Source organism: Crinia signifera, chromosome 6 (assembly GCF_055691185.1).
Source record: "Crinia signifera chromosome 6, ASM5569118v1, whole genome shotgun sequence".
Classification (NCBI taxonomy): Eukaryota; Metazoa; Chordata; class Amphibia; order Anura; family Myobatrachidae; genus Crinia; species Crinia signifera.
In genome coordinates this window covers 86,293,236-86,316,615 of record NC_139222.1, presented here as the reverse complement: position 1 = coordinate 86,316,615, position 23,380 = coordinate 86,293,236, and the positions used below count along the sequence as shown (strand labels likewise).

Genomic DNA, 23,380 nt, shown 5'->3' with positions numbered 1-23,380 from the left:
TGTGAACAGGCTGGCAGTGTACATATTTGTTAGAGGTATTAGAAGTGAAACTGTCAATGGTAGGGCTTCACAGAATAAATCACCTCTTTACTCTTCCATATAATACTGTTTTAGTGGATGGAATAAAAAAAATGTAGATTCCGTATTTAGCTATATACTGGCTCTAGGAAATCCTGTGATTCACAGTTTATTTCACATTGAGAGGCTGTATAATTGTAATTGTGGACAGAGAAATGCCACTCCCAGCACTGCCATTTCACCTGTGATTGAACCTTTCTGTTACCACTTTGTTTAAGACCATTTACTTAATAGGTGGTTCTTTACAACTGTTTGTAGTCACTGCTGTTGGCCACTACCTTATTGCTAGAGGATATACCTCCATTCATACATTGTGTAGAAGATACATTTTCATTGTATTGATTCATTGCCCTTGATGAAGTCCTAAGGGACGAAACGCGTCGGGCCGCGGATTTGTACTATATGTGGCAAACGGGAAACTGTGAATGAAATCCTATATGCTGGAAAAACTTTCAATAAATGTATACTTGTTTTTAACAAATTATTACTGATTTATTGTATGCACACAGCCACTAAGTGGTGTTTTTAGTACAGCGCACCTCTATTCCTTTCTTCCATTCTCTTTCCGCTTGTACTATAGAGGTGCTGCTTTCTCAAACGCATTATTAGGGCCACTACATCCTCTATATATATATATATATATATATATTTATTGTATTAACTGGTAATTTTACATATATACAGCGACGGAACTTGTGGGTTGTGGGCCCTGGGGAAAAAAAATATCAGCTGGGTTCCCCTTCTCCATCCCAACCCAAGTTCACAAAATGCAACATTGCAGTGGGTGCCATTCAGGGAGAGGCAGAGCATAATAGGGAAAAACAGTGGGTTACAGGAAGGAACAGCAGTGAGCCCCTTAGTCCTCAGGGGCCCTGGTGCACTGCACCTGCTGCACCAATGTTAGTCCCGCCTCTATACCATATTACATAACCATGCATAAAAAAGGAGACAGTCCTGATTAAAATACTCAATTTTTGCCAGCATTATCTAGTTTTACAACCTCAGCTCTGTACTTCCTCATTTGGATAGCACATTAAAGTAATAGTTTGGTATTACAGGATAAGTAATCAATTGATTTCTGCTTTGTACTATTACTGAACTGCTCAAGTTAACTTTATTTATTGCAGGACCGGTGAAAGGCGGGTCAAGGGGGACATGTGTGACGGGCCCCTGCGATCTGAAGGGCCCCAGAGCCTGGCCAGGGCCCGTCTGTGTCAACCCTGTTGCTGCGGCCCGGGCCGCGGCAGTCTGGTGTCTGTGCTGGGCTGGCTCTGTCCGGCCCACTCACTTGTGTTGTGCGTAGCACCGGCCCCGGGTCTCTCCTCCTGAAGCAGCGCTGATTGTCACTCTGTCCGCCCAACATCCAGGTCAGCTGCTCAGAGGCTGAGCCTGAGTCGGCTGTCTCCTATGCTGCACTGCGCACCGCGTCACTGACCTTACTGCGCATGCGCGTCATACTTAATCTGTGTTCCGCAATGTGGTGGCTGCCTTCGGAGTCCTGCCCTGCTGCTGTGGTCCTCCTGTGGACGGAGATTCTATTCTACTACACAGTTGAAGACTGAAGTGTAAAAGCCCCCTGGATCCTCAATGGTATAGGTAAGGAGTGGACTAAGGAGCTCATCTCAGAGAGAGCCAGGCATGGCCGCATGCCAGGAGAAGGGGGGGAGGGGAGTGAAGGGCAAAGGGCCCCAGAAATATCAGTGTACAGGGCCCCAAGTTTTCTGTTGCCTGCCCTGATTTATTGTACAACTAAAAAGTCCCAGTAGACTGAATTAATGCACATGAAATCCACACAAGCACAAATAGAACATCATTGATTATGAGAACACTTATGGGGCCTACACAGGCCCCATACACACTGCTGAGAGATCTGAGCAATGTAGATCGCTCAGTAACATAGCTCAGCACACAAAACTGCACAGCGACAGTGGCAAACGTAGGATTTTAAGAGTGGGGTTTCCAAATGTAATCCAAAACCTCCCACTCTGCAGTGCATGGGAGTAAGTACAGGAGTCTGGGGGAGTGGTGACAGCCCTGATATTGGACTTTTTATACACTGGATACTGTATGGAATGCAGAATTAATATTTAACGATACAGATGGTCTATAGTATAGGCTGTTTCAGACATTTAAATAAGATAAGTGGTCAGGTAAAGGTTAAACATATCAGAATTAATACACAATCATAATAGATCTAATACTACACTTTCTAATCTCACAATCTCCCACTTCATGGTAAGGCCCCTGTCTCTTCCTCCTGACAGCTACTCTCTGGTCCATTGCAAAGTTTGAGGGCTCAGATCCACACATACAGCTCATGTGGTAGAAAGTGCTGCTACACTAGGCATGTGCAGCAGCTCTGCTTTGTCCCACACACTGCATAATGTGGTGGCAGCTCTGTTGATCATATTACAGTATATACTGTTGCTATTGTTGTCATAATTTAAGGCACTTGCCAAGAGGAGGGGGATTTCCGGGTAACCAGAAACGCCCCCTGAATTTGCCTATGTGCGATGTGTCAGCACTGTGTGCTGAATGATCTTTCAGAAAGAATGTTCTCCGATGAGAACACTGGCCCTGACCAGTGAATTCACTAGATTTATCCTACATGCAGGATATATTTCAAATGCTCTGAAATTGCCCTGTGTGTAGGGGCCATAAGTTTAAATGTAAAGTTTGCTTATGAAATTCATGGGTTCATAAGTTTATCAACTGATAAAGCACACATAGATTCTATGAAAGCCTGTAACTTTCCTAAGTAAATGTCCTATCAGAAATAGATTGCTCAGTTTATTTATCTGTTACAAGACTTCGTCATTGAGATAACAGATACTTGCTAAGCACACCTGGATTATTGTTTTACTAAACACCTGTAAATGTATTTTCTATCAAATAATGCATATTAATACACAGGAGCAGATTGGCCATTATATCTACAGGGAACTTTCCCGGGAGGCCGACACTAGTGAGGCCGCCGCCGCCGAAAGTTGCGCATGCGCACACTGATACTGTAGTGTAGATACTGTAGTAGCCGCTTGCTAGTCGGGTGCAATGACAAGCAGACTGGAGAGGAGGAGAAGGAGGACATGCTGTATGTGTTAGCAGGGAGCTAGCTGGTTTGACAGACAGTACTGTCACCTGCATGGAGGAGACAAGGTTGTTCACTCACAACTGGCCACACGTAACAATACGTAAAAGATGACACACAAATGATGTACCTAGAGTATGGTACAGAGATGTAGGTAATATTACTGATCTCGTAACAATACGAAGGATGGTATAAGTAGTGAATCTGATACTCCACCAGAGATGACAAAGATGAAATAATCACCCTGATGTATACAGATCCCTACTAAATAAATGTGTGGTGTTTTACACAGTATATATTCTGGAACACACCAGATGGAGTAGTGTGTTACCAGATTTGATGAGACCGACTGGAAGTACCAGAACCGACTGTGTCGGCAGAACCACCAGCTCCACTGAATCGCTCAGCTGCAGGCTTACCTGTACTGACACTAAGGGCAGTATTCAATGAGAAAAGTTCTCCGTGTTTTGTGGAGAATTTGTGCTTTGTTCGCCTTGGACGGAGCATTTTGCTCTCCAAAAGCGAGCAACCCTATTCAATGTCAAATATTCTTTCTAAGTGATTTTCTCCGTGTCTCTCCGTGTAGCAATTCTCCATCTTTTGATGGGGAGCTGGAATGTGAACTTTTAAACTAAAAGGTTTTTTTTTTAAATTTTGGTGTAAAAAAATCAGGTTTTTTTTTCTGTGAAGGGGCATGTTATTTTTATTCATGTGCTTATAGCACATGAATATATATTTAATTTAAAAAATATATATATTTTTTAATTTTTTTTTTTTTTTTAAATATGCACGATCGGGTGCAGTGAATACTGGGTCCCCCGCTGGCTATAGGGGGGGGGCAGCCTGTGCTGCCTGGGTCCCGGAGAGCCCCCCTCCCCTCCACATTCCTCTGGAGCAGCAAGGGAGACTATAATCTCTCTGGCTGCTTCCGTCCCCCGGCTCCCTGCCAGCTCCCTGGCGCGGACGCTCGTCCGCTGCAGGGGTTAAGACTCGCCGCGAGTGGCGGCGAGTCTTCAATACATTGAATAGTGGGAGCAGGAGGCTCCGGAACATGGAGAGTGCATGGAGAGCGAAATAAAACGCTCTCCATGCACGGAGAACTTACTCATTGAATACTGCCCTAAGGAGTAATGGCAGGGAGAACACACCACTCCAAAGCTCACATACAGGTAAAGGCTGGAACTCTCTGCAGCTGATACAGTTCAGTGTTCTAGTCTCAGGCTGGAAATCCCTCTCAGAGAACAGACTAGCAGGATTAGTCTAACAATTTGTACACAGATAAACTGGCTGACTAGCTGACTAAAGTCTCACAAATTGCTTCTCTAATACTGCTAACTGACTGACTAGACAAGATTTCAACTAAGTACAGGCTGACTAATTAATCACACAGGAATAATCACACAGGATAAGGCTGACTGACTACAGACAATTCTGACACCTAAGTGAAAGCAGGAAATATCAGCAGCACCTGTTTGCAGCAAAAGCCTCCCTGAAATACCCTGCCGCCGCCCACACATTTCCTGGTCTGATGTCAGAGCAGGATGGTGGCCTGACCAGACCAAAGTTAGCTCCAGCATTGAGATCGCATCTGGGTTGCCATAGCAACCTGATGTGACTGCCGACGGCAACTAACAGTACCCCCCCTTGACGAGGGGCCAAGGAGCCCCTAAATCCTGTTTTTTTCTGGAAATTTAAGGAAGAAGAGGCGCTTAAGCTTTGAGTCCTGAATCGGAGCAAAACTACGGGACAATGCATCGGCTTTGACATTCTTTGATCCCAGCCGAAAGGTGATTACAAAATTAAACCGAGTAAAAAATGAGGCACACCATGCCTGCCTGGCACTCAGGCGTCTGGCTGCCTGCCAATATGCCAGGTTCTTGTGGTCGGTAAGAATCGTCACCTGAAACTTGGCTCCCTCCAACCAGTGTCTACATTCCTCCAGATCACACTTTATAGCCAACAACTCCCTGTTACCGACATCGTAATTGACCTCAGCTGGCAAAAATTTCTTCGAAAAGAAGGCACACGGGTGTAATTTTTTATCCAGCGTGTCTTCCTGAGACAACACTGCCCCAACACCAACCTCCGAAGCATCCACCTCAACCACAAGGGGAAGATCTGGGTTAGGATGTCGAATGACTTTAGCAGAGATAAATGCCTTTTTAAGATTAGCAAAAGCATCCTTAGCTTCCTTGGACCAATTCGTGACTTCAACTCCCTTTTTGGTCAGCGCTACTATGGGAGCCACAATGGTAGAAAACCCTGGGATAAAACGCCTGTAGAAAGTTGCGAAACCAAGAAATCTTTGGATCGCTTTAAGGCTAGAGGGCTGCACCCAATCCACGACAGCCTGCACTTTAGAATTCTCCATGCTAAATCCTTTAGGGGAGATGACATACCCCAAAAAGGATATTTGCTGTACCTCAAACTGGCATTTTTCCAATTTGCAAACAGATTATGTTCTCTTAGCTTCTGAAGAACTGCCTTAACATTGGTTCTATGTTCTGAAATAGAACTAGAATAAATCAGGATGTCATCTAGATACACGACCAAGAACCTGTCCAGGAACTCCCGTAAAACATCATTGATGAAGTCCTTGAATACAGCAGGCACATTGGACAACCCAAAAGGCATAACTAGGTACTCGTAATGCCCAGAGTGTGTATTAAATGCTGTCTTCCACTCATCTCCTTCTCTGATCCTCACAAGATTGTAAGCACCCCGCAAATCAATCTTGGAAAAGACTACTGCAGTACACAGCTGATCAAAGAGAACAGAGATGAGTGGCAGCGGATAGGAGTTCTTAACAGTAATCCGGTTAAGCTCACGAAAGTCAATGCAAGGTCGCAATGACCCGTCCTTCTTGCCCACAAAGAAAAAACCTGATCCCACTGGGGACTGAGAAGGCCTAATGAATCCCTTTCTTAGACTTTCTTCGATATATTTCTGCGACTCAGGCAGCGACAAGGAATATAAACGACTCTTGGGCAATTTAGCTCCGGGAATCAAATCAATAGCGCAATCGTATTGCCGATGTGGAGGCAATATCTCAGACTCTTTTTTAGAAAAGACATCTGCAAATTCCTGATATGATGCTGGTAGCCCCTCTAATTGAGTCTGAGACATCCTAATAGGAAGACGACTGCAAGAAGATATACACTGATCTCCCCATCTGAGACTCTCCCCTGACACCCAATCGACCACAGGGTTATGTTGTTTGAGCCAAGGTAAACCCAAAACTACTGGTGCAAATGAACACTTAACTAAAAAGAATGACATTTTTTTAAAATGTGTAGCACCTACTGACAATTCAATGGAGGAGGTACGAGAGGAGATCTGACCCTGAGATAACGTCTCCCCATCAAGGCCACAGATGGTTATTTTATTGGGGAGTTTGATAATGGAAATTTTAGCCTGGTGAGCAAAACTGATGTCAATAAAATTTCCATCCGATTTATTGGGGACTATGGAAGATAGGCCTGACAGAATTCTCCCCGTCACTCTCAGACCCTGTAGTTTTTCCGCCTTCTCAGGGCAGGACCCCACTACATGACCTCTTCCTCCACAATATAAACACAATCCCTGTGCACGTCTTCTGTTTTTCTCCCTGGAAGACAGTCTTTTAGCCCCAATCTGCAGGGGTTCATCTGTACCCCCCGCTTACTCCTGACAGAAATTAAAGGAATGGACAGTGGAAACATCCCTCTCCTGATGCCATTCCCTAAGGCGACTGTCTATTCTAATGGCCAATTGCATTAAGTTGTCCAGAGTTGCGGGAGATGGATATTGCACCAAAATATCTTTTATATGGTCTGACAGCCCCACTCGGAATTGACTCCGCAGTGCTGGGTCATTCCACTGAGTGTCATGTGCCAGCTGTCTGAATTCAGTACAATATACCTCTGCGGCTCTCTGCCCCTGTTTCAGGGGTCTCAACTGTGCCTCTGCAGAGGCTGTTCTGTCGGGGTCATCATACAACACCCCCAGTGCAGCAAAGAAAATGTCAACATTTCTTAGTGTGGCACTATTGGGATCTAGGCCAAAAGCCCAAGTCTGTGGGTCACCCTGTAATAGGTAAATAACTAGGCCCACCCGCTGTTCCTCAGAACCAGAGGATCGTGGTCTCAGTCTAAAGTAAAGCTTACAGCTTTCCCTGAAGTTAAAAAACTTCAAGCTGTCCCCACAAAAGCGGTCTGGTAAATTAACCTTAGGTTCTTTTACTACAGTTAAACTGTCTCCAGCTGCCTCACCTACATCTGCCTGGGCCTCTACCCGAAGAGATAGCTCCTGGAATAGTAGTATCAGGGCGTTTTACACAGTATATAATCTGGAACACACCAGATGGAGTAGTGTGTTACCAGATTTGATGAGACCGACTGGAAGTACCAGAACCGACTGTGTCGGCAGAACCACCAGCTTCACTGAATCGCTTAGCTGCAGGCTTACCTGTACTGACACTACTTGCAATGTTTCGATTTTATTAATTCAAAATCGTGCCTGATGACGATTTTGAATTAATAAAATCGAAACGTTGCAAGTTTCCTGTCGGAGTTTGATTTACCCACCATGTGCTGCCTTCTCGCTTCTGAGAATTCATCTCTACATATGACCGATGCTGGTCTCTGGTGAGCACCGGGACAGTAATTGCTGTATTTGGTGTGCTTAGCCCTCTGGACTATATATATATATATATCTCGAAATGTTGAAATAAACCACTTTGGTCTATTTCTTATAAGTCGCCTGAGTGCTGACCATCTGCATACCTGAATGCTGCTACCACTGCCGGGGCCCATCGAAGGGAGGGCACCAGGTGCCACTTCGACTTTGCAGGGCAGTGGAGTACCGGCATATATCTACAATATAGGGACAGTACCTTTGCCATAATTATATTGTCCATGGTCATCCAGGGTCTGGCAGGGATCCAAAAAACAAGCACATCACTGCAGTACTTCAAAAATAGTAGCTTTGATTACTAGATTGAACCCCAAAACATTGTGGTAAACTTTTTTTAAGTACTACAGTGATGTGCCAGTTTTTTGGACACCTGCTGGGACTGCATCCGGCTGTAATCCCCGCTGCCTCTGGAGCAACACAGGGTTCCCACGTGGGGTGTGACTGGCTGTAATCCCTGCTGCCGATCATTGATGGATTATGGTCGATGTTGAATGCTTTTGCCATCAATGGGGGAGAACCAGATGGTTTCCCTCCATCGATGGCACAGCAAAACTATTGGTGTGTACACACGTGAGATGTGCCATGCGATGCGATCCCGGATACGATCAGATCGCATCGGATCGTACGGCATGCATGCAATGGCACAATTTTGACTATATAGTGCAGATCTGCACTATATAGTCAAGGCAGCCAAGACTTTCTGCCGTTCGATGTGGGAGCGAGCATCGGGATCGCATCGGGATCACAAGGGTTAAAACCCTTGCGATCTGCATGCGATCTGCGTGCGATACCGATGCGATTCTGACTATATAGTCAGAATCGCAAGGTGATTGTACCCGTGTGTACACACCATAACAGAGAATAAATGGACGGCTCCTCTGTTCCTGTTGTATAAGTTAAGGTGCCCATACACCAAGGCGATTCCCCCATGAACCGCCCAGGAACTTCTTGCAGACCTTCTGCATACAATGTATCATTTGTGATCCAAGTCAGAGCCTGCTGGAGTCTGGATGATGCGACATATCTATAGTGTAGACCGTGCGATCATCAGGCTCCGATGAGATGTCCACGGAACCATGCAACGCATCGGACCTGATGTCAAACACATGCAAATTTTACATTTTTCACCCGTTTTCTCACTAGAATCGGAAAAAAAGAGCCCAAATGGTGTAGTGTAGTGTAAGCTTATCTATTTATTAGATGGGCAGCCAATCAGGAGTGGCTTATCCTTCTCCATGGGCTGTCACTATAAGGGGAGGCGGAGTTACCAATTTAATTATTTACTTTTCATTTTAGTGATTTAGAAGCAAAAGAGCTCAAGAAGCATTTTCCATTATCTGGTACTATAGTTTGACGTTGATAAATACGTTTATAGAAGTATTGGGTATTAACTTAGTGCTAGGAGGGGTACTCCGGAGTGCGTGTCTGCACTCCCAATAGTCAGACACGATATAATACAAAGTAAGAACCCTTCACCAACGCACCAAATAGTTATATATTATTAACTTCCCTTATTGCTTTTAGGGATGTCACAAGAGCGGATGATGGCCACAGCTTCGGGATAGACACCAGTTTTTAATATGCAGGTTTCTCATATGAATTTCACCAGAAAATGAGAAAAATGTTCCATAGTATAATACTGTATTTAACGAACAATCCACTTACCATAAGCAGAAGAATGCTTCACAATAGATGACAAGAAATTACAATAAGAATTAGGTGCCCCGCACCTAATCCCTCGCATGGGGCCGAATGGGAGAGAAAACATTCGATGGTCACCGACCATCGTATGATTTTTCTCCCCTTTGGAAATAAAAGTCAGTGTAAACTGGTTTTTATTTCTGCCACTGATTGCTGACCTCAGCTGATGTCAGCCTCCCGCCCTGAGTAGGCAATGCTTTGTCTGAGTAGGAGAACGCCCAGCATTTTCATTGGGATGCTCATTAAATGCTGTGCGTTCCCCTGATGCCCCCTTCCTCCCCACCCATGTGAATGCCTCAGCGAGTGTGTTACTCGCTAAGGGCATTCGCACAGGCGCTCTGCACATGCGCAGACCCCCACCATTGAAACCGGAGCAAAATCATCCTGAGTGCTCCGTAATACTTACAGCTGGGGTAGCCAACCCTAGTCCTCGAGAGCTACCAACAGTGCATGTTTTGCAGGTCTCCTCACAGAATCACAAGTGAGCTAATTAGCACCATCTGTGTATCTTTTAAAATGTGTCAGTGATTAATGAGTGCAGCTGTGCAGCAGCTAGGTTGTCTGGAAAATGTGAACTGTTGGTAGCTCTCGAGGGCTAGGGTTGGTTACCACTGACTTACAGAGATGTGGGGGCGGGATCAGGAAATCCTGTCCTGTGGTGGAACGCCTGTTGGAAATGAGCGCCGAGAGGTGGAGACAATCCGAGCCTAGGATCTCTCAATGAGCCACTTACACCGGTGCGTGGCTATGAGCAGCTGCCGGCCGTGAGCTGAGTTTGACGCGGGATAGATGAGTGCGGCTACATCTATACATTTATATAGATATACTGTATATAGCTATATCAATATTTATGCTATACAATATAAAATCCTGCTTTTGCCAAATTGCCCCTAATTTTAATAAAACTTGAGTGTTGCACTGTACGGGACACCTACACTTGCTGCTCTATGGTAGAATGATTGGTGGTGAATAAACAGCGTTTATTCCCCGCTGCTTAGCAGCCGACAGGGGGGACTCCCAACAGCCCCCCCCTCACCGCGGGACACTGCCGGCCGCGGGAGGGACAGCGGGACAGGCCCTGATAATCGGGACTGTCCCGCTGAAATCGGGACTGTTGGGAGGTATGCACACTGGGAGGCTTCACTAGCCCTAACACAGCTCCATGCTGTCTTGGGACGGTGGCTGCTGCAATTGGTATTTTCACTAGGTTTTAATCCGGCTTTGGCACTAACAATGAAAGAGACGATCACATCCCAGAACTGTATTTATTAGTAAAGCAAATAAAATGGAAATATAGCAAAAGATGTTATTCACAGGACATTTGAGGATCATAGGATTGGTGTTGATGACAGGATAGTTGTTATTCCCAGCAGCATTTACAGGATAGTGCTCTTCATTAGGGGCAGGTGAGGATGGGCAGGTGCCATCATACTGGGCGCTGCAGTTGTGCTCCACTAAAGAACATTACTGCGGCATTTGTTCATTACGAGCAAAAGCCACAGTATTGTACTTACTGGAGCACAACTGCAGCGCCCTATATGTCACTGGCACCTAATGGCACATGCACAGCCAGATGAAACCCCTCACAAGATGTTGTTCGTACAGTCCTGGGTGACATAGAATGTTACTGTGTGTACTGTTCTGATACATTGGGCACTGCAGTTGTGCTCCCACTAAAGAACATTACTGTGGCATTTGTTCATTACGAACAAAAGCCACAGTATTGTTCTTTATTGTAGCACAATTGCAGTGTCCTTTATGTCATTGTCACCTACTGGCATATGCACAGCCAGACGACGAAACCCCTCACAAGTTGTTGTTTGTGCAGTCCTGGGTGACATAGAAATGCTGCTGCTGTGTGTCCTGTCCTGATAAATCCTCGGGCTACTTCCTCGGTGACAGGTAGTGATATATCCACCTCCATAGCTGCCGGTGTCCTTTTTCTAATAATACAGTAGATCTGTTGGAAAACAGATGACATTACTATATAATACACATCTTTCCTCTTTATGTCATCATCTTTTTCTCTCTGATCATTTGTTTCTGTTTTACATCCTCATATAATTATCCTCCCTCATATAGACCATCATTCTAATTACATCGGTCCCCCGCGTGTTCGCACTGGGGACCGATGTTAGTGCCCTGCGCATGTCCATAATCATTCCCATGTAAATCTGGCCGTGACGCAGGGTGCCAAATGTTACAGGACGTCAGCCACCTGCCTGTCTACGGTCTGGAGCCGCAAATATAAGACAGTGGAGACTGACCTATATTTGCGAGCCCAGGAGAAATCATTTGATGGTCGCCGAGCATTGAATGATTGTTTCCGCTGTGGGACATGCGAGGGGATACAGCGGCTTTATTTCGGCAGGGCAGGCCCTCTGCGAGCTTACGGAAAGGCTCTTATCATTTCCCAATACTGGATGTAATATTCTCTTCAACTTGAACCTCGGCAATGTTGGGAGCCACCTGGTTACAGTTGGTGGCCCATATTTTGGCCAAAATGATATTAAGCGTCTCAGTTTACAGCTCCATACACAGTAGCTAGATCTGTGGTTCCCAAACATTTTCTGCACCCTAGAGCAGTGGTTCCCAACCCTGGTCCTCAAGTACCCCCAACAGTGCACATTTTCCAGGTCTCCACACAGAATCACAGGTGACAAAATTAGCTCCACCTGAGGATCTTTTAAAATGTGCCTGAATAATCTGTGCACCTGCTGGTGACCTGGAAAACATGCACTGTTGGGGGCACTTGAGGACCAGGGTTGGGAACCACTGCATTAGAGCAGGGATGGGGAACCTTCGGCTCTCCAGATGTGGTTGAACTACACATCCCAGCATGCACTGCAACAGTTTCAGTATGGCCAAATAGCAAAACTGTTGCAGTGCATGCTGGGATGTGTAGTTCAACCACATCTGGAGAGCCGAAGGTTCCCCATCCCTGCTTAGAGTATCAGACATTGTTTTGTGGCACACCTAGGCCAAAATCTTCTTACTGAGTACTTTAGAAAAAAACATATGAAATGAAATAAATTGTGTTTATAGGTCATCCTTATGTGGTTAATGACAGGATTTGCTTCTGTTTGTCCACATATTTTCTGTTTTTCTGCAAGCCGCCAACACAGGTTTTGCCAATTACATTGACCATAAGTAATTTGAATTGGTCCTCGACCACCAACTCAGGGCACCCCTGCAAGTGCTCCGCGGCACCCCAGGGTACCATGGTACACAGTTTGGAAACTACTGAACTAGATGATATAGCCTTAACAATAACAAAATCACAATATCGTTAACAATAAGTTGTTCATATTGTCCAGTGTGTACGCTCAGTATCGTTATTGATATCTCCAGTCTTGTGTACCTACAGGTCAATGGTGATTATATTATCAATGATTGTATGTGCAAGCGGGGCTGGGTGACATCACTGATTATCGGTAACTATATTGTTCAGTGTCCGTCACTACAGCTGCCCCTACTCAGTGCACAGCAAAACATATAATACTATAGTGTTCCGCGTGTATGCACTTTATCGTTCGCCCGGGAGTTGCACCAATATCGTTTTCACTTTTTTCTGTGTGGTACTATTGGTGACTGCTTCATTTTATTTACTCATTTTTTTTACGATACTGGTACACACGACTACAGTGTTATAGTTAGGTACACCAAAGATAGGCCCCCATACACTAGTACAATTTGGGCCGATTTCATCCGATCCCAATGGATGTGTTTGAGATTTTTTAAATCCCCTCCACACCGATCAGGGTCCCGTGCGCATCGGGTTGGACCCTACATATTGAACCTGCTGCAGGTTCACTCTATCGGATCAGACCCATCAGTGGCACAATGCAGGTGCTTTTTAGCACCCGTGATGTGTTGGGTCTGATTCCATAGGTATGTGCCATAGGTGAACCGATAATTGAAATACTGAGCATGCGCGAGCAGTCCGTCTGGTTATTAACACCCTGCGGGCATTTGGGGGCCTCCCGACAACGTTTTCTGGATGTTCCCCGACCATCAGGTGGGAGGGGCGCTGACGTCATTAGCGCCCTCCTTCTCCAAATGGCCTTTGCACCGCCGTCTCACTGCAGTCCTTTCTCACTCAGCCCTTTGAGCAGGAGGGAAATCATTGGATAGTGAATGATTTTCCTCGTGTGTATGGCTGTGTACGCATTCCCAGCCATGCACAGGGGCAGAGAAGTGCCGGGGTGCTGTCCCCAGGGAGCAGAATACAGGCCGCAGCCTCTGTAGCAGTGCCAATGGCACTTCAGATTTGTGAGACTACACTGCATGCCAGGGGTTATTTGTATCACCTTATGAAATGGGCTGTTGTTCATCACTCACCCTAAATCCTGTATGAATAGTACATCATCATGGCATTATAATATGTGCAATGGGGCTAATTCAGTATAGCTCGCAGTAGTGTGAAAACCGCAATTAGGCCATTTTCACACTTCTGCACATGTGCAGTGGCCACAGAGGTCCGGCGCAAAGTGTCAAACTGCGATAGTATTTGTAGGGAGCGGCCTGTTTGGACCATTTTCAGGGTGGCTGTATGACATCACACGCACCCGCTGTGACCCGAAACATAACAGTGGTGCGCCTGCCTTCACAATCCGGCTGTGAGTACATGTGGGTCCATAATCGCTGTGGTCACAGTGATTTCTGCAGTGCGATCTCAATCTAATTGCGATCACAGGGCAGGACTTTCCATGATGGGTGGCCTTACTCTGTGCTGCATTTTAGCAATGCAGCATCTGAAGCTGAATTAGCCCCAATAAGTACAAATGGCTGATTGGGCACTACTCTGTACAGGTTCCTGCTTTATCCATATGACAATATCTCCGTCACTAAGGGCCTTATTTTGGTTCATTCTTTCTGACAAAATCCTTCTTAGATGGGCAAAACCATGTGCACTGCAGGTGGGGCAGATGTAACATGTGCAGAGAGAATTAGATTTGGGTGGGGTTTTACTTTAAAGTGAGATCTATATTGCAGTGTAAAAATAAAGCAGTCAGTATTTACCCTGCACAGAAACAAAATTACTCACCCAAATCTAATTCTCTCTGCACATGTTACATCTGCCCCCCCTGCAGTGCACATGGTTTTGTCCATCTAAGAAGGATTTTGTCAGAAAGAATGAACCAAAATAAGGCCCTAAATGTTTTACATCTAAAAATAACTTTCTTTTAACCAGAGCAGGAATAAGAACGGCTGCTCAGACATGTAATACTGATAGCACCTGTGATGTTACCTTTGCTGCCTGGGTGAGCTTCAGTCTGATGTTCAGAGTCTGTAGGTGGGCCGGAATCTCTTGCGCGATGCCTTCTGGTACTGATATTGCAGGAGGCGTATATTCCAGTAGGGGTTGCATTTGCTTACTGCATAACACAATTAAAATAATTAAAATAATCTCAAACTATTAAAGTGTGAGTGTTCAATCCCTACAAAAAGATGTAATCGTACGATTGCGCAGTGGATAGCATCGCGGGGTCATTGTCATGTGACCTCCCCATATTTGCCCAGGACCCTGTAATACGGGTTACATAGACTTGGAGGAAATGATCTATTTTAAGTATAAAACTCCCATTTCTCTTACATGCTTTGGGAGTGCACGGGAACATAACATGTATGTGACATGGTCAGTACTAGGTGCATGGTGCCGCTGTTCTGCAGGGACCCCTATGGAGGTTGCTTCCCCCTGGACCAGCAGGTAGGAACTAACAAAAGCACTAGAGCCAATCCCCAAGAGTCAGTAATGTCCCCAACATGGATGAGGAATAAAGAGAAGTGGGATGGGACACCTGGAAGCCTCATACCTTGCTCAGCAATCTCCTCCTTCTCTTTTTCCTGGCGCAGGTATTTTTTCAGTGTTGGTAGATCAGTAATGCACCCGTCCTCCCAGGTAGATGTTTGACCATGGGGATAGGTATAAAGCCTGGATAGCATATATAGTTCTTCTTTGGCAGAGTTGTTGTTATTCACCTGGAAGCAGAAATACATTTTGTAGATAGACCGGAGACGGAATATAAATATGTTCACTTCAAGACTAATGCCAAAGTGTAGATTTGTGGGGATTTCCAGAAGTGCCAAGAGTTAGCGAAGGTAAGGAGTCATTACGTCATCAGTGCCAATGTCAATATTCATGGTGTTGATACCAGAAGGTCACCAATCAGGATGTTTTATTCAATGATAAAATGTCAACATCATTATGTACATATGTAATGCCGATATTGTCATACCAACATTTGCATTGTGCTTAGAGTAAGGGGTTAGCGTTTGATTACTCAGTTCAAATCACCGGGACCGAGTCCCGTGTGTACACCCCTTTACTGTTAGGGATAGTAGCAAGGTTAGGTATAGAATCACAGCAAAAACACATTTGATCATTATTAGTGTTGTCATGTTCAGGGCCGTAACTAGGGGGGGGCTGGGGGGTCACGCGCACCGGGCGCTGGAGGTGAGGGGCGCTGTGAGGTCCGGTGACAGGTATGTCCGTCCATCTCCTACTAGCGCGGCTGCAGGAAGCGCTGATGACTTCGAAAAGACTTGCCGGACGCTGATTGGCTGAATTCAGCCAATCAGCGTCCGGCAAGTCTTTTTGAAGTCATCAGCGCTTCCTGCAGCCGCGCTAGTAGGAGACGGACGAAGTCAAAGTAAGATGCGGCTTCTGCGGCTTCAACGGTGAGAGGACTGTGCGGGGTCTCCGGCGCCAGGGACAAGGCGTCATTTGGTCGGTCCCCCCTGTCAGCTGCTAACTAAGCAGCGGGGAATAAACGCTGTGCGCATGCGCACAGCGTCTATTCCCGCAGCCAGGGGGCTGGGGGCATGGCTAGAGGCTCACAAAGCCTCTGGGTCATGCCCCCATAGCGGCAAAATGGCCTCGCGGGAGAGCAGCGATTATAGGCCACGCCCCCAAATTAGGCCACGACCCCCCGAAAATTTCGGCGCGCCTACGGTGCGCAGCAGCATCACTAGGGGGGGGGGCACCAAAAGACTGCCTTGCCCCGGGCGCCGGAAACCCTAGTTACGGCCCTGTCATGTTAAGGGCTGACCAGCTCAATGCCAACACTATGAACATGTTGACATATTCATTGTTGGTATAGGAATTATGTCAACATTGTCATGGGTGGGTATTAGTACATTAGCAAATGCGGTAAAACCCACGGAAATGGGGGTTTTATGGCATTTTTAGCTTAGTACATCCCGCTTAATATATTATACCCAGGGCCTCTATTTTCTGTGTGATTCAACCATGAGATGCCTCCTGGAAGTTTGCAGAGCCCCTCCAGAGAAGCCCATGTTTGAAAAGAGGAAACACCTGTGTATAATAACATTAGAAAATATATATATATATATATATCTGGGTTTGTGTGTGTGTGTGTGTGTGTGTGTGTGTGTGTGTATCTATCTATCTATCTATCTATCTATCTATCTATCTATCTATCTGTGTGTATGTGTGTGTATTGTAATGTTTTTAAAAATGAATATAAACTAGTCTGTGAACAATCCCATAATCCCAGAGTAAATGTGCAGTTGTTACCTCAGTGCTGCGTCCGGTTGGTAGGCGTCCTGTTATGGGCTTGTAGAAATGTGTGTATGGATCAAATAAATCCGCTGAAAGAGAATAAACCAATAAATAGGACAAACAGTAAATGTGATATCCTTGACCCTGTGGCCTTGCCTGCAGTTCCTGGGCCCCTACACTGTGACAGGAGCAGGATGTTGCACATAATGTTACAATGCAGCTCCCGACACTTGTCACTAAGCAGGGGCTGCCATTTTGCTGTCATTCCATGGCAGTTAACAACCGGGTGTGTGGTCTACACCATCTTAGAGCAACTGAGAATTTAGCACAGTGCCCCATTGAGGGGGCGTGTCACGCTCCACCCAATGGGTGTGTCTAGTTCCATATATGGAGAGAGTGTGAAAAGAGATTGTAAACGTGGCACCTACAAGCGTGGGTGTGCACTGCTACATCTGAGAGGAATCTTTTAAAATGACTTATATCCAAATGTAGAGGAGCCCCAAAGCAGTTAGTAAGAGCTACTATACTTGCTAAAGTGCTAAGAAATGGTGCTGATGATTCAATGTAAATATATCTATCTCTCATTCCTTTTTTTCCTCAAAAATGTAACAGTGTAATGTGGGCTAGGTGACATGAGGAAGATTGCTAGACTAATGAGGGAGAGAGGGAGATTGCTGCTATTTCAGGGAGTCTCCTACAGAATGCAGGAGGGGAGGTAACTATGCCTAGCAAGAGTCCTCCATCAGCGGAAATTTTTGTTTATTTTAAAGTATATGTATGATCAGTTTGAGGTTTTGCAAGTCTGATGATTAATAATCTCCTTTGCCTCCTCCCATACATATATGTGTTTTGAGAAGGATATTATGTGTTTACAGTCTAGAGCAGGGGTGGGGAACCTCAGGCCCGGGGGCCAAATGCAGCCCCCCGTAGCCGGTCTGAGTGGCCCGCCCACTCGCTTTGCCGGGAGTCAAATACAGGGGAAATCTCGCGAGAGATCGGTAATTCTCGCAAGATTCCTCTTAATCAACAGCAGCCGGAGACTGTCAGTCCTATTCAGCAGCAGCCGCCGGTGCGTGGGACGACTGCAGCAGGACAATTTGTAAGATACATTTTTACATTTGGCCCCCGAAGGATTTTTTCCCCATACAAACGGCCCTTGGCACAAAAAAGGTTCCCCACCCCTGGTCTAGAGTTTACTACCATAATGCAAACTATTGTCTTATATCTTTCAGATTCCGCTTGTACGGAATTGCCTGTCATTTACAGATGTGCCCACATGCATCTTGGCTTTTTTTCTCAATTTGTCACAACATGTAAAACACGGCTTAGCTGTTTTTCCAAATGTAGCAAGTAGATGGATTCTAAAAAAAATGTTTGCAGCAGTAGAATTTGTATAAAGTAATAGATTAGAGAAGCAAATGTTTACAAAAATCACAAAGCGTCCAAGGTTGCCAAATTGTGCTATACAGTACATGGCAGAATAAAACCAAGATGTATGGTTATTCCTATTCTCCTTATACAGTGACCTGCCATGGCCGCACATCTTCTTACACCCCCTTTCATCAATCTACTTATATACATCATTACAGACATTAAAGACCACAGTTACTGTTATCAGCGGATACTTACTTGGATGTGGGGGTCTTGGCACAGGATGGATGTACATTTGATAATTAGCTTTTACCATTATCAGAGTCGATTTTGCCCATGCAAGTAGATCTTTCATTATTAGCACCGCAAGTCCAAGTCCTGGCAAAAGGAAATAACAACAGAGGACATGCTTGCTTAGTTTTTAGTGTAAATAACAGATATACTTATAGGAAATACTCACGCAATCTAAGCAGTGATCGCAATCTGCAAAATAACTTGTGAGTCCCAGAGACCCCACATTGGGCTCCTACTCCACTGTTTCTGGGTCCCATGATATATTAATCTTTTTGAGTTCCCCACATAGCATTAGACCACCCCACATGCCACACACACACACCATGGGAAGTTTTAGGCAGGCAGTGCTTGGAGTAGGTATCAGTTGGGGGTTACTGGGGGAAAGGGAAAATGTTTAGGGGCAGACAGTTCTGAGGGAAGGGAATCATTTGCTGACTGAATGTGTAATACTGTAAATTACAGAGCTGTAGGATCCAACGATTTACTAAAAGTGAGTTTACTGACACCAATTTTATTTATTTTATTTAAATAGAAGTTGCGTCCTCCTCCAAGCCAGCCAGCACATTGATTGCAGAGTGTTAGCTTCTGTGACACCTCCAGCCCCTTGTATTATGAGAAATGGCTCATGGAGGAAAATACATAAGTATATGCTATACAGCTAAGATGGCACAACATAATAGTCCAATAAAACACAATAGTCCACTAAAGGCCCATAAATCAGCTGAAAATCACCTAGTGTGTATGGGCCACTGATGGCAGATTAGCAATGATGATCGCTCCCCCATCATCGCTAATGAGATCCCCCCGTCGGCTGGTTTTACCAGCATATCTAGCGATGGTGGCTGGTTTCTCAGCCATCATCGCTGAGTGTGTGCACACGGCAGCCGGGCTGAGAGATGATACAATTTCAGCCCGGCTGACTGCCCCGCCCCGTCCCTTTGCTCCCTCACCTCCAAACCCGCAGTGTAAACTATGCCCGAAAAGAGACAGCCCGGCTGCTCCCTCTTTCTGCTCCGTTTTGTGACACTGCACAGAGCAGGAAGGAGAAGAGGCTGCACATGCTGTTCGTCCCGCAAACTGGTTCGCCCACCCGCAGGCCATCCTGACCTCTCCCTGCTCCATCCTCCTGCTATATTTTGTGACACTGCATGGAGCAGGGAGAAAAGGCTGCACACGCCCTCCGGCCGCCCTGTCCTCTCACCTGCCTGCTGTCCCGTCCACCCGCAGGCAGTCAAGTATTCAGTAGCCACTGCCACCAATGTAACAAACTGCCCACAATATATACATTGCTGCCACAGGCCAGAAATGTATATATTTACACCACTGTCACCAATGTATATTTATTTAAGCACCACTGCCCACCAATGTTTTGTAATAGGAGGTAACATACAGTATACATTGCTGGGGCAGGCCAGCAATGTATACGATCCTGCCGACACTGCCCACCAATGTATATTTTGTAATGGTGGTAACGTATACATTGCTGCCGCAGGCCAGCAATGTATATGTTACCGCTGCCACTGCCCACCAATGAGTATATAAAAAACAGGTAATGTATATACAATGCTCGCACAGTCCAGCAAGGTATATACATTATCTGCTTATTCCTATACATTGGTGGCCAGTGGTGCCTGTAATGTATACGTTGTTTGCCTGTGCATGGTGAATGGATTTCTCCCTACATGCACAGCTGTAGTACAAATAGGCGGGATTTCACCCAGGTGGCGTAGCATGGTGTTTACCTGATCGCTGGGCTCCGAATATAGGCAGCCCAGCAATCAGTTCTGAATCAGGCCCCAACAACAGAAATGCACTGAATAAAATGGCCGCTGCTCCCACTCTTGGAATTCAAACCCTGCCCATTGTGTAAATAGCCTTTTATATAAAAGATTTTCTGCAAAGTCTTTTGCGTCCCAAAAATCTCTTGCTCTTTGGGAATATCGCATATACTGTACCCCTTTCAGACATATGGCAAAACCCGGGATTTTCCACATGCACGTGCACAATCCTGGGACTAGTTTGAACCGGGTCTAAAATCCTGGGTAGTATGTCTGAAAGGGGTATCAGAGTGTACACACTACTTTGGTGAAAGATATACCTTTCAGAGATTTTGGCAAAGTCTTTTAAAATGAAAATCTCCTAGTGTGTATGGGCCTTAAGCTTTGCATGTTAGAAAAGTAAGAATTTTTGCCTTACTAACTAGTGGAGCCTCAATATGGGCCTTATTCTAGTTCACTCTTTCTGACAAAATCCTTCTTAGATGGACAAAACCATGTTCACTGCATGTGGGGCAGATGTAACGGTACTTGTGTATTATCACGGCGCCCATCGCATCGCATACCATAAGGCATGCGATGATATGCGATGCGATATTGCGCGATGTTGTACAATGTCATAAAATTTTAAAATTGTATGGCATTGTATATGGCATACAATGCCATACAATGCGATGGGAAGCGATTATAACTTGTATAAGCACCCTAATGGGTGCTTACAATGTTAAATGCACCCTAATGGGTGCTTACAATATTAAATGCACCCCCACGCCACCCCCCACTATAAACGTGAACCCGAAGCGTGGCAAGCGCAGCGAGCCCCGCGAGGGGATGTGCATAACTTCTCAGTTATACGCGTCCCCTCACCACGCTTCGGGCTTGGTGGCTCGCTGCGCTCGCCACACTTTATAAAATCAACTCCACGCCGACGTGGATAGTGGGGGTATGAAAAGGTCGTAGGACGCGTACCGCCACCGCTCGCCACGCTCGGGTTCACGTTTATACTGGGGGGTGGCGTGGGGGTGCATTTAACATTGTAAGCACCCATTAGGGTGCTTAAAAATACCCATTAGGGTGTTTATACAATTTTTCATCGCATAGGGGGCTAAAATCGGATCGCTTCGCATTGCAGTGCATCAGGTGTATGGCATGCGATGCGATTAAATATCGCGCAATCACATATCGGGGCGCCGTGATAATACACAAGTACTAATCTAATTCTCTCTGCACATTTTACATTTGCCCCCCCCCCCTGCAGTGCACATGGTTTTGTCCATCTAAGAAGGATTTTGTCAGAAAGAGTGAACTAGAATAAGGCCCTATGTTTTAATATAATTTCACCTAAATGTTTTTTTTATACCTATTGATGGATACTACTCATTTGTTTTGTACATTTCTAGCCAAAAAACTGGAGTTTGGTGCCGGTATAATGGCTGTGTTGGAAGCGTGCAAATGGCCTGTTAGCATACAGTACTTTAAGTTTAATTCTGATGTTTTATTTACCAAGTTTATCATTCTAAATCAGTGGTCAGGAAACTCGGTCCTCATTACCCCACACAGTGCATGTTTTGCTGGTAACCCAGCAGGTGCACAGGTGTACTAATTACTCACAGACACATTTTATAAGGTCCGCAGGTGGAGTTAATTATTTCACTTGTGATTCTGTGAGGAGACCTGCAAAACCTGCACTGCGTGGGGTAATGGGGACCAAGTTCCCTGACCACTGTTCTAAATGATAGAACTTGACTTGCAGGCAGGCACTGAAAATAGTGCCCTTAAAATTAATTTTGCATAAGGGGCGTGGTCACACTTCCTATAATTAGGCCCCACCTCCAAACATGTAGCATCGCAGATATTGGTGGCGCAGGTCGTCCAGTGTGTAAAGGGCTTTAGGAGTCGATTTATTAGAGGTCCGTTTTAATCAGTTCCATTGAAGATTGAATAAACTCGATCTTAATCGATGTTGGACTTTTTTCAAAATAAATATGTATATATTTTTTAAATGTTTGTAAATGTGAGTTATAGCTCTGGAAGTCCAGCATCAATTCAGATCAATTTTAATGAATCTGGAATCGATTAAAATCAGCCAAAATCGTCCTTTAGTAAGTATACCCCTGTATATGAATATAGTCTGCCCACACTATACATAATACAGTATAATGCTTTGAGGTGATTATAAAAGAATGAACCACAACTTACCAACACACCATGTCAGCAACGTTATAATCCAAATGATGACATCTTCAAATATTCTGAAAATAAATAACAATATTCAGTATAAGTAACTTAGAAATCCAATAAGGTGGTAATATGTCCACATACTGTAACACATATAACCACAGCACCTTAGTATTAGATATATGGAATTTGGCACCACACAAGGAATGATCATCTACTGTAAATACATATTGTATGACACAGGGATAATCTAACATGTTATATTATAAAGTAGTAAGGTAGAGGTAGTGAATCATTAGGATTATTTAACTCACGTTAGCACCAACAGGACCAAATTCACAAACTGTAGAAGTCCGATAAACAAGGTTAGGCATTTTTTATCCATTATTGGCAGACAATAAGGGAGGGTCCCCTCCGCTGTCCAGCGCTAACTGCCTTACTGCCCTAACTGACCAGGGGCCTGAGAGGGCAGCCAGTGATCTGTGATGTCACAATCCACTGGTGCAGCCTTGCACTGATACAGTAAAGGTGGCCATACACATGCAGATTTATCTTCAGATCTGGCTGGTTGGAGAAAAAACATGGTTATGGATGAGAGCAAATGACAGTTGACCATTTGCTTGGAAATGCTGGGAAACTGACAAACTGTCACTCATCCTTCACCAGGTTTATGTTCCAACCAGCCAGATCTGAAGA

At 45.2% G+C, this 23,380-nt stretch overlaps 1 protein-coding gene across 1 annotated transcript; it reads right to left on the bottom strand.

The window, feature by feature from the left end:
- Positions 1 to 10,800: 10,800 nt before the first annotated feature.
- On the bottom strand, positions 10,801 to 23,162 carry LOC146007007 (uncharacterized). The gene is made up of 7 exons (XM_083145412.1): positions 22,999 to 23,162; positions 22,706 to 22,758; positions 18,696 to 18,815; positions 17,082 to 17,155; positions 15,358 to 15,523; positions 14,793 to 14,919; positions 10,801 to 11,501 (listed from the first exon to the last, which is right to left on the bottom strand). The coding sequence occupies exons 1-6, from the start codon at positions 23,067 to 23,069 to the stop codon at positions 14,825 to 14,827; spliced, it is 579 nt and encodes a 192-aa protein (XP_083001538.1). The 5' UTR covers positions 23,070 to 23,162; the 3' UTR covers positions 10,801 to 11,501; positions 14,793 to 14,824.
- Positions 23,163 to 23,380: the final 218 nt, after the last annotated feature.

Excerpts from the sequence above, each read along its gene's own strand:
- LOC146007007 (XM_083145412.1), bottom strand. The coding sequence starts at position 23,069 with ATGGATAAAAAATGCCTAACCTTGTTTATCGGACTTCTACAGTTTGTG. Across the intron at positions 22,759-22,998 it reads TTGGTCCTGTTGGTGCTAAC|AATATTTGAAGATGTCATCA; the intron begins GTGAGTTAAATA and ends ATTTATTTTCAG. Across the intron at positions 17,156-18,695 it reads GCCAAGACCCCCACATCCAA|CGGATTTATTTGATCCATAC; the intron begins GTAAGTATCCGC and ends ATTCTCTTTCAG.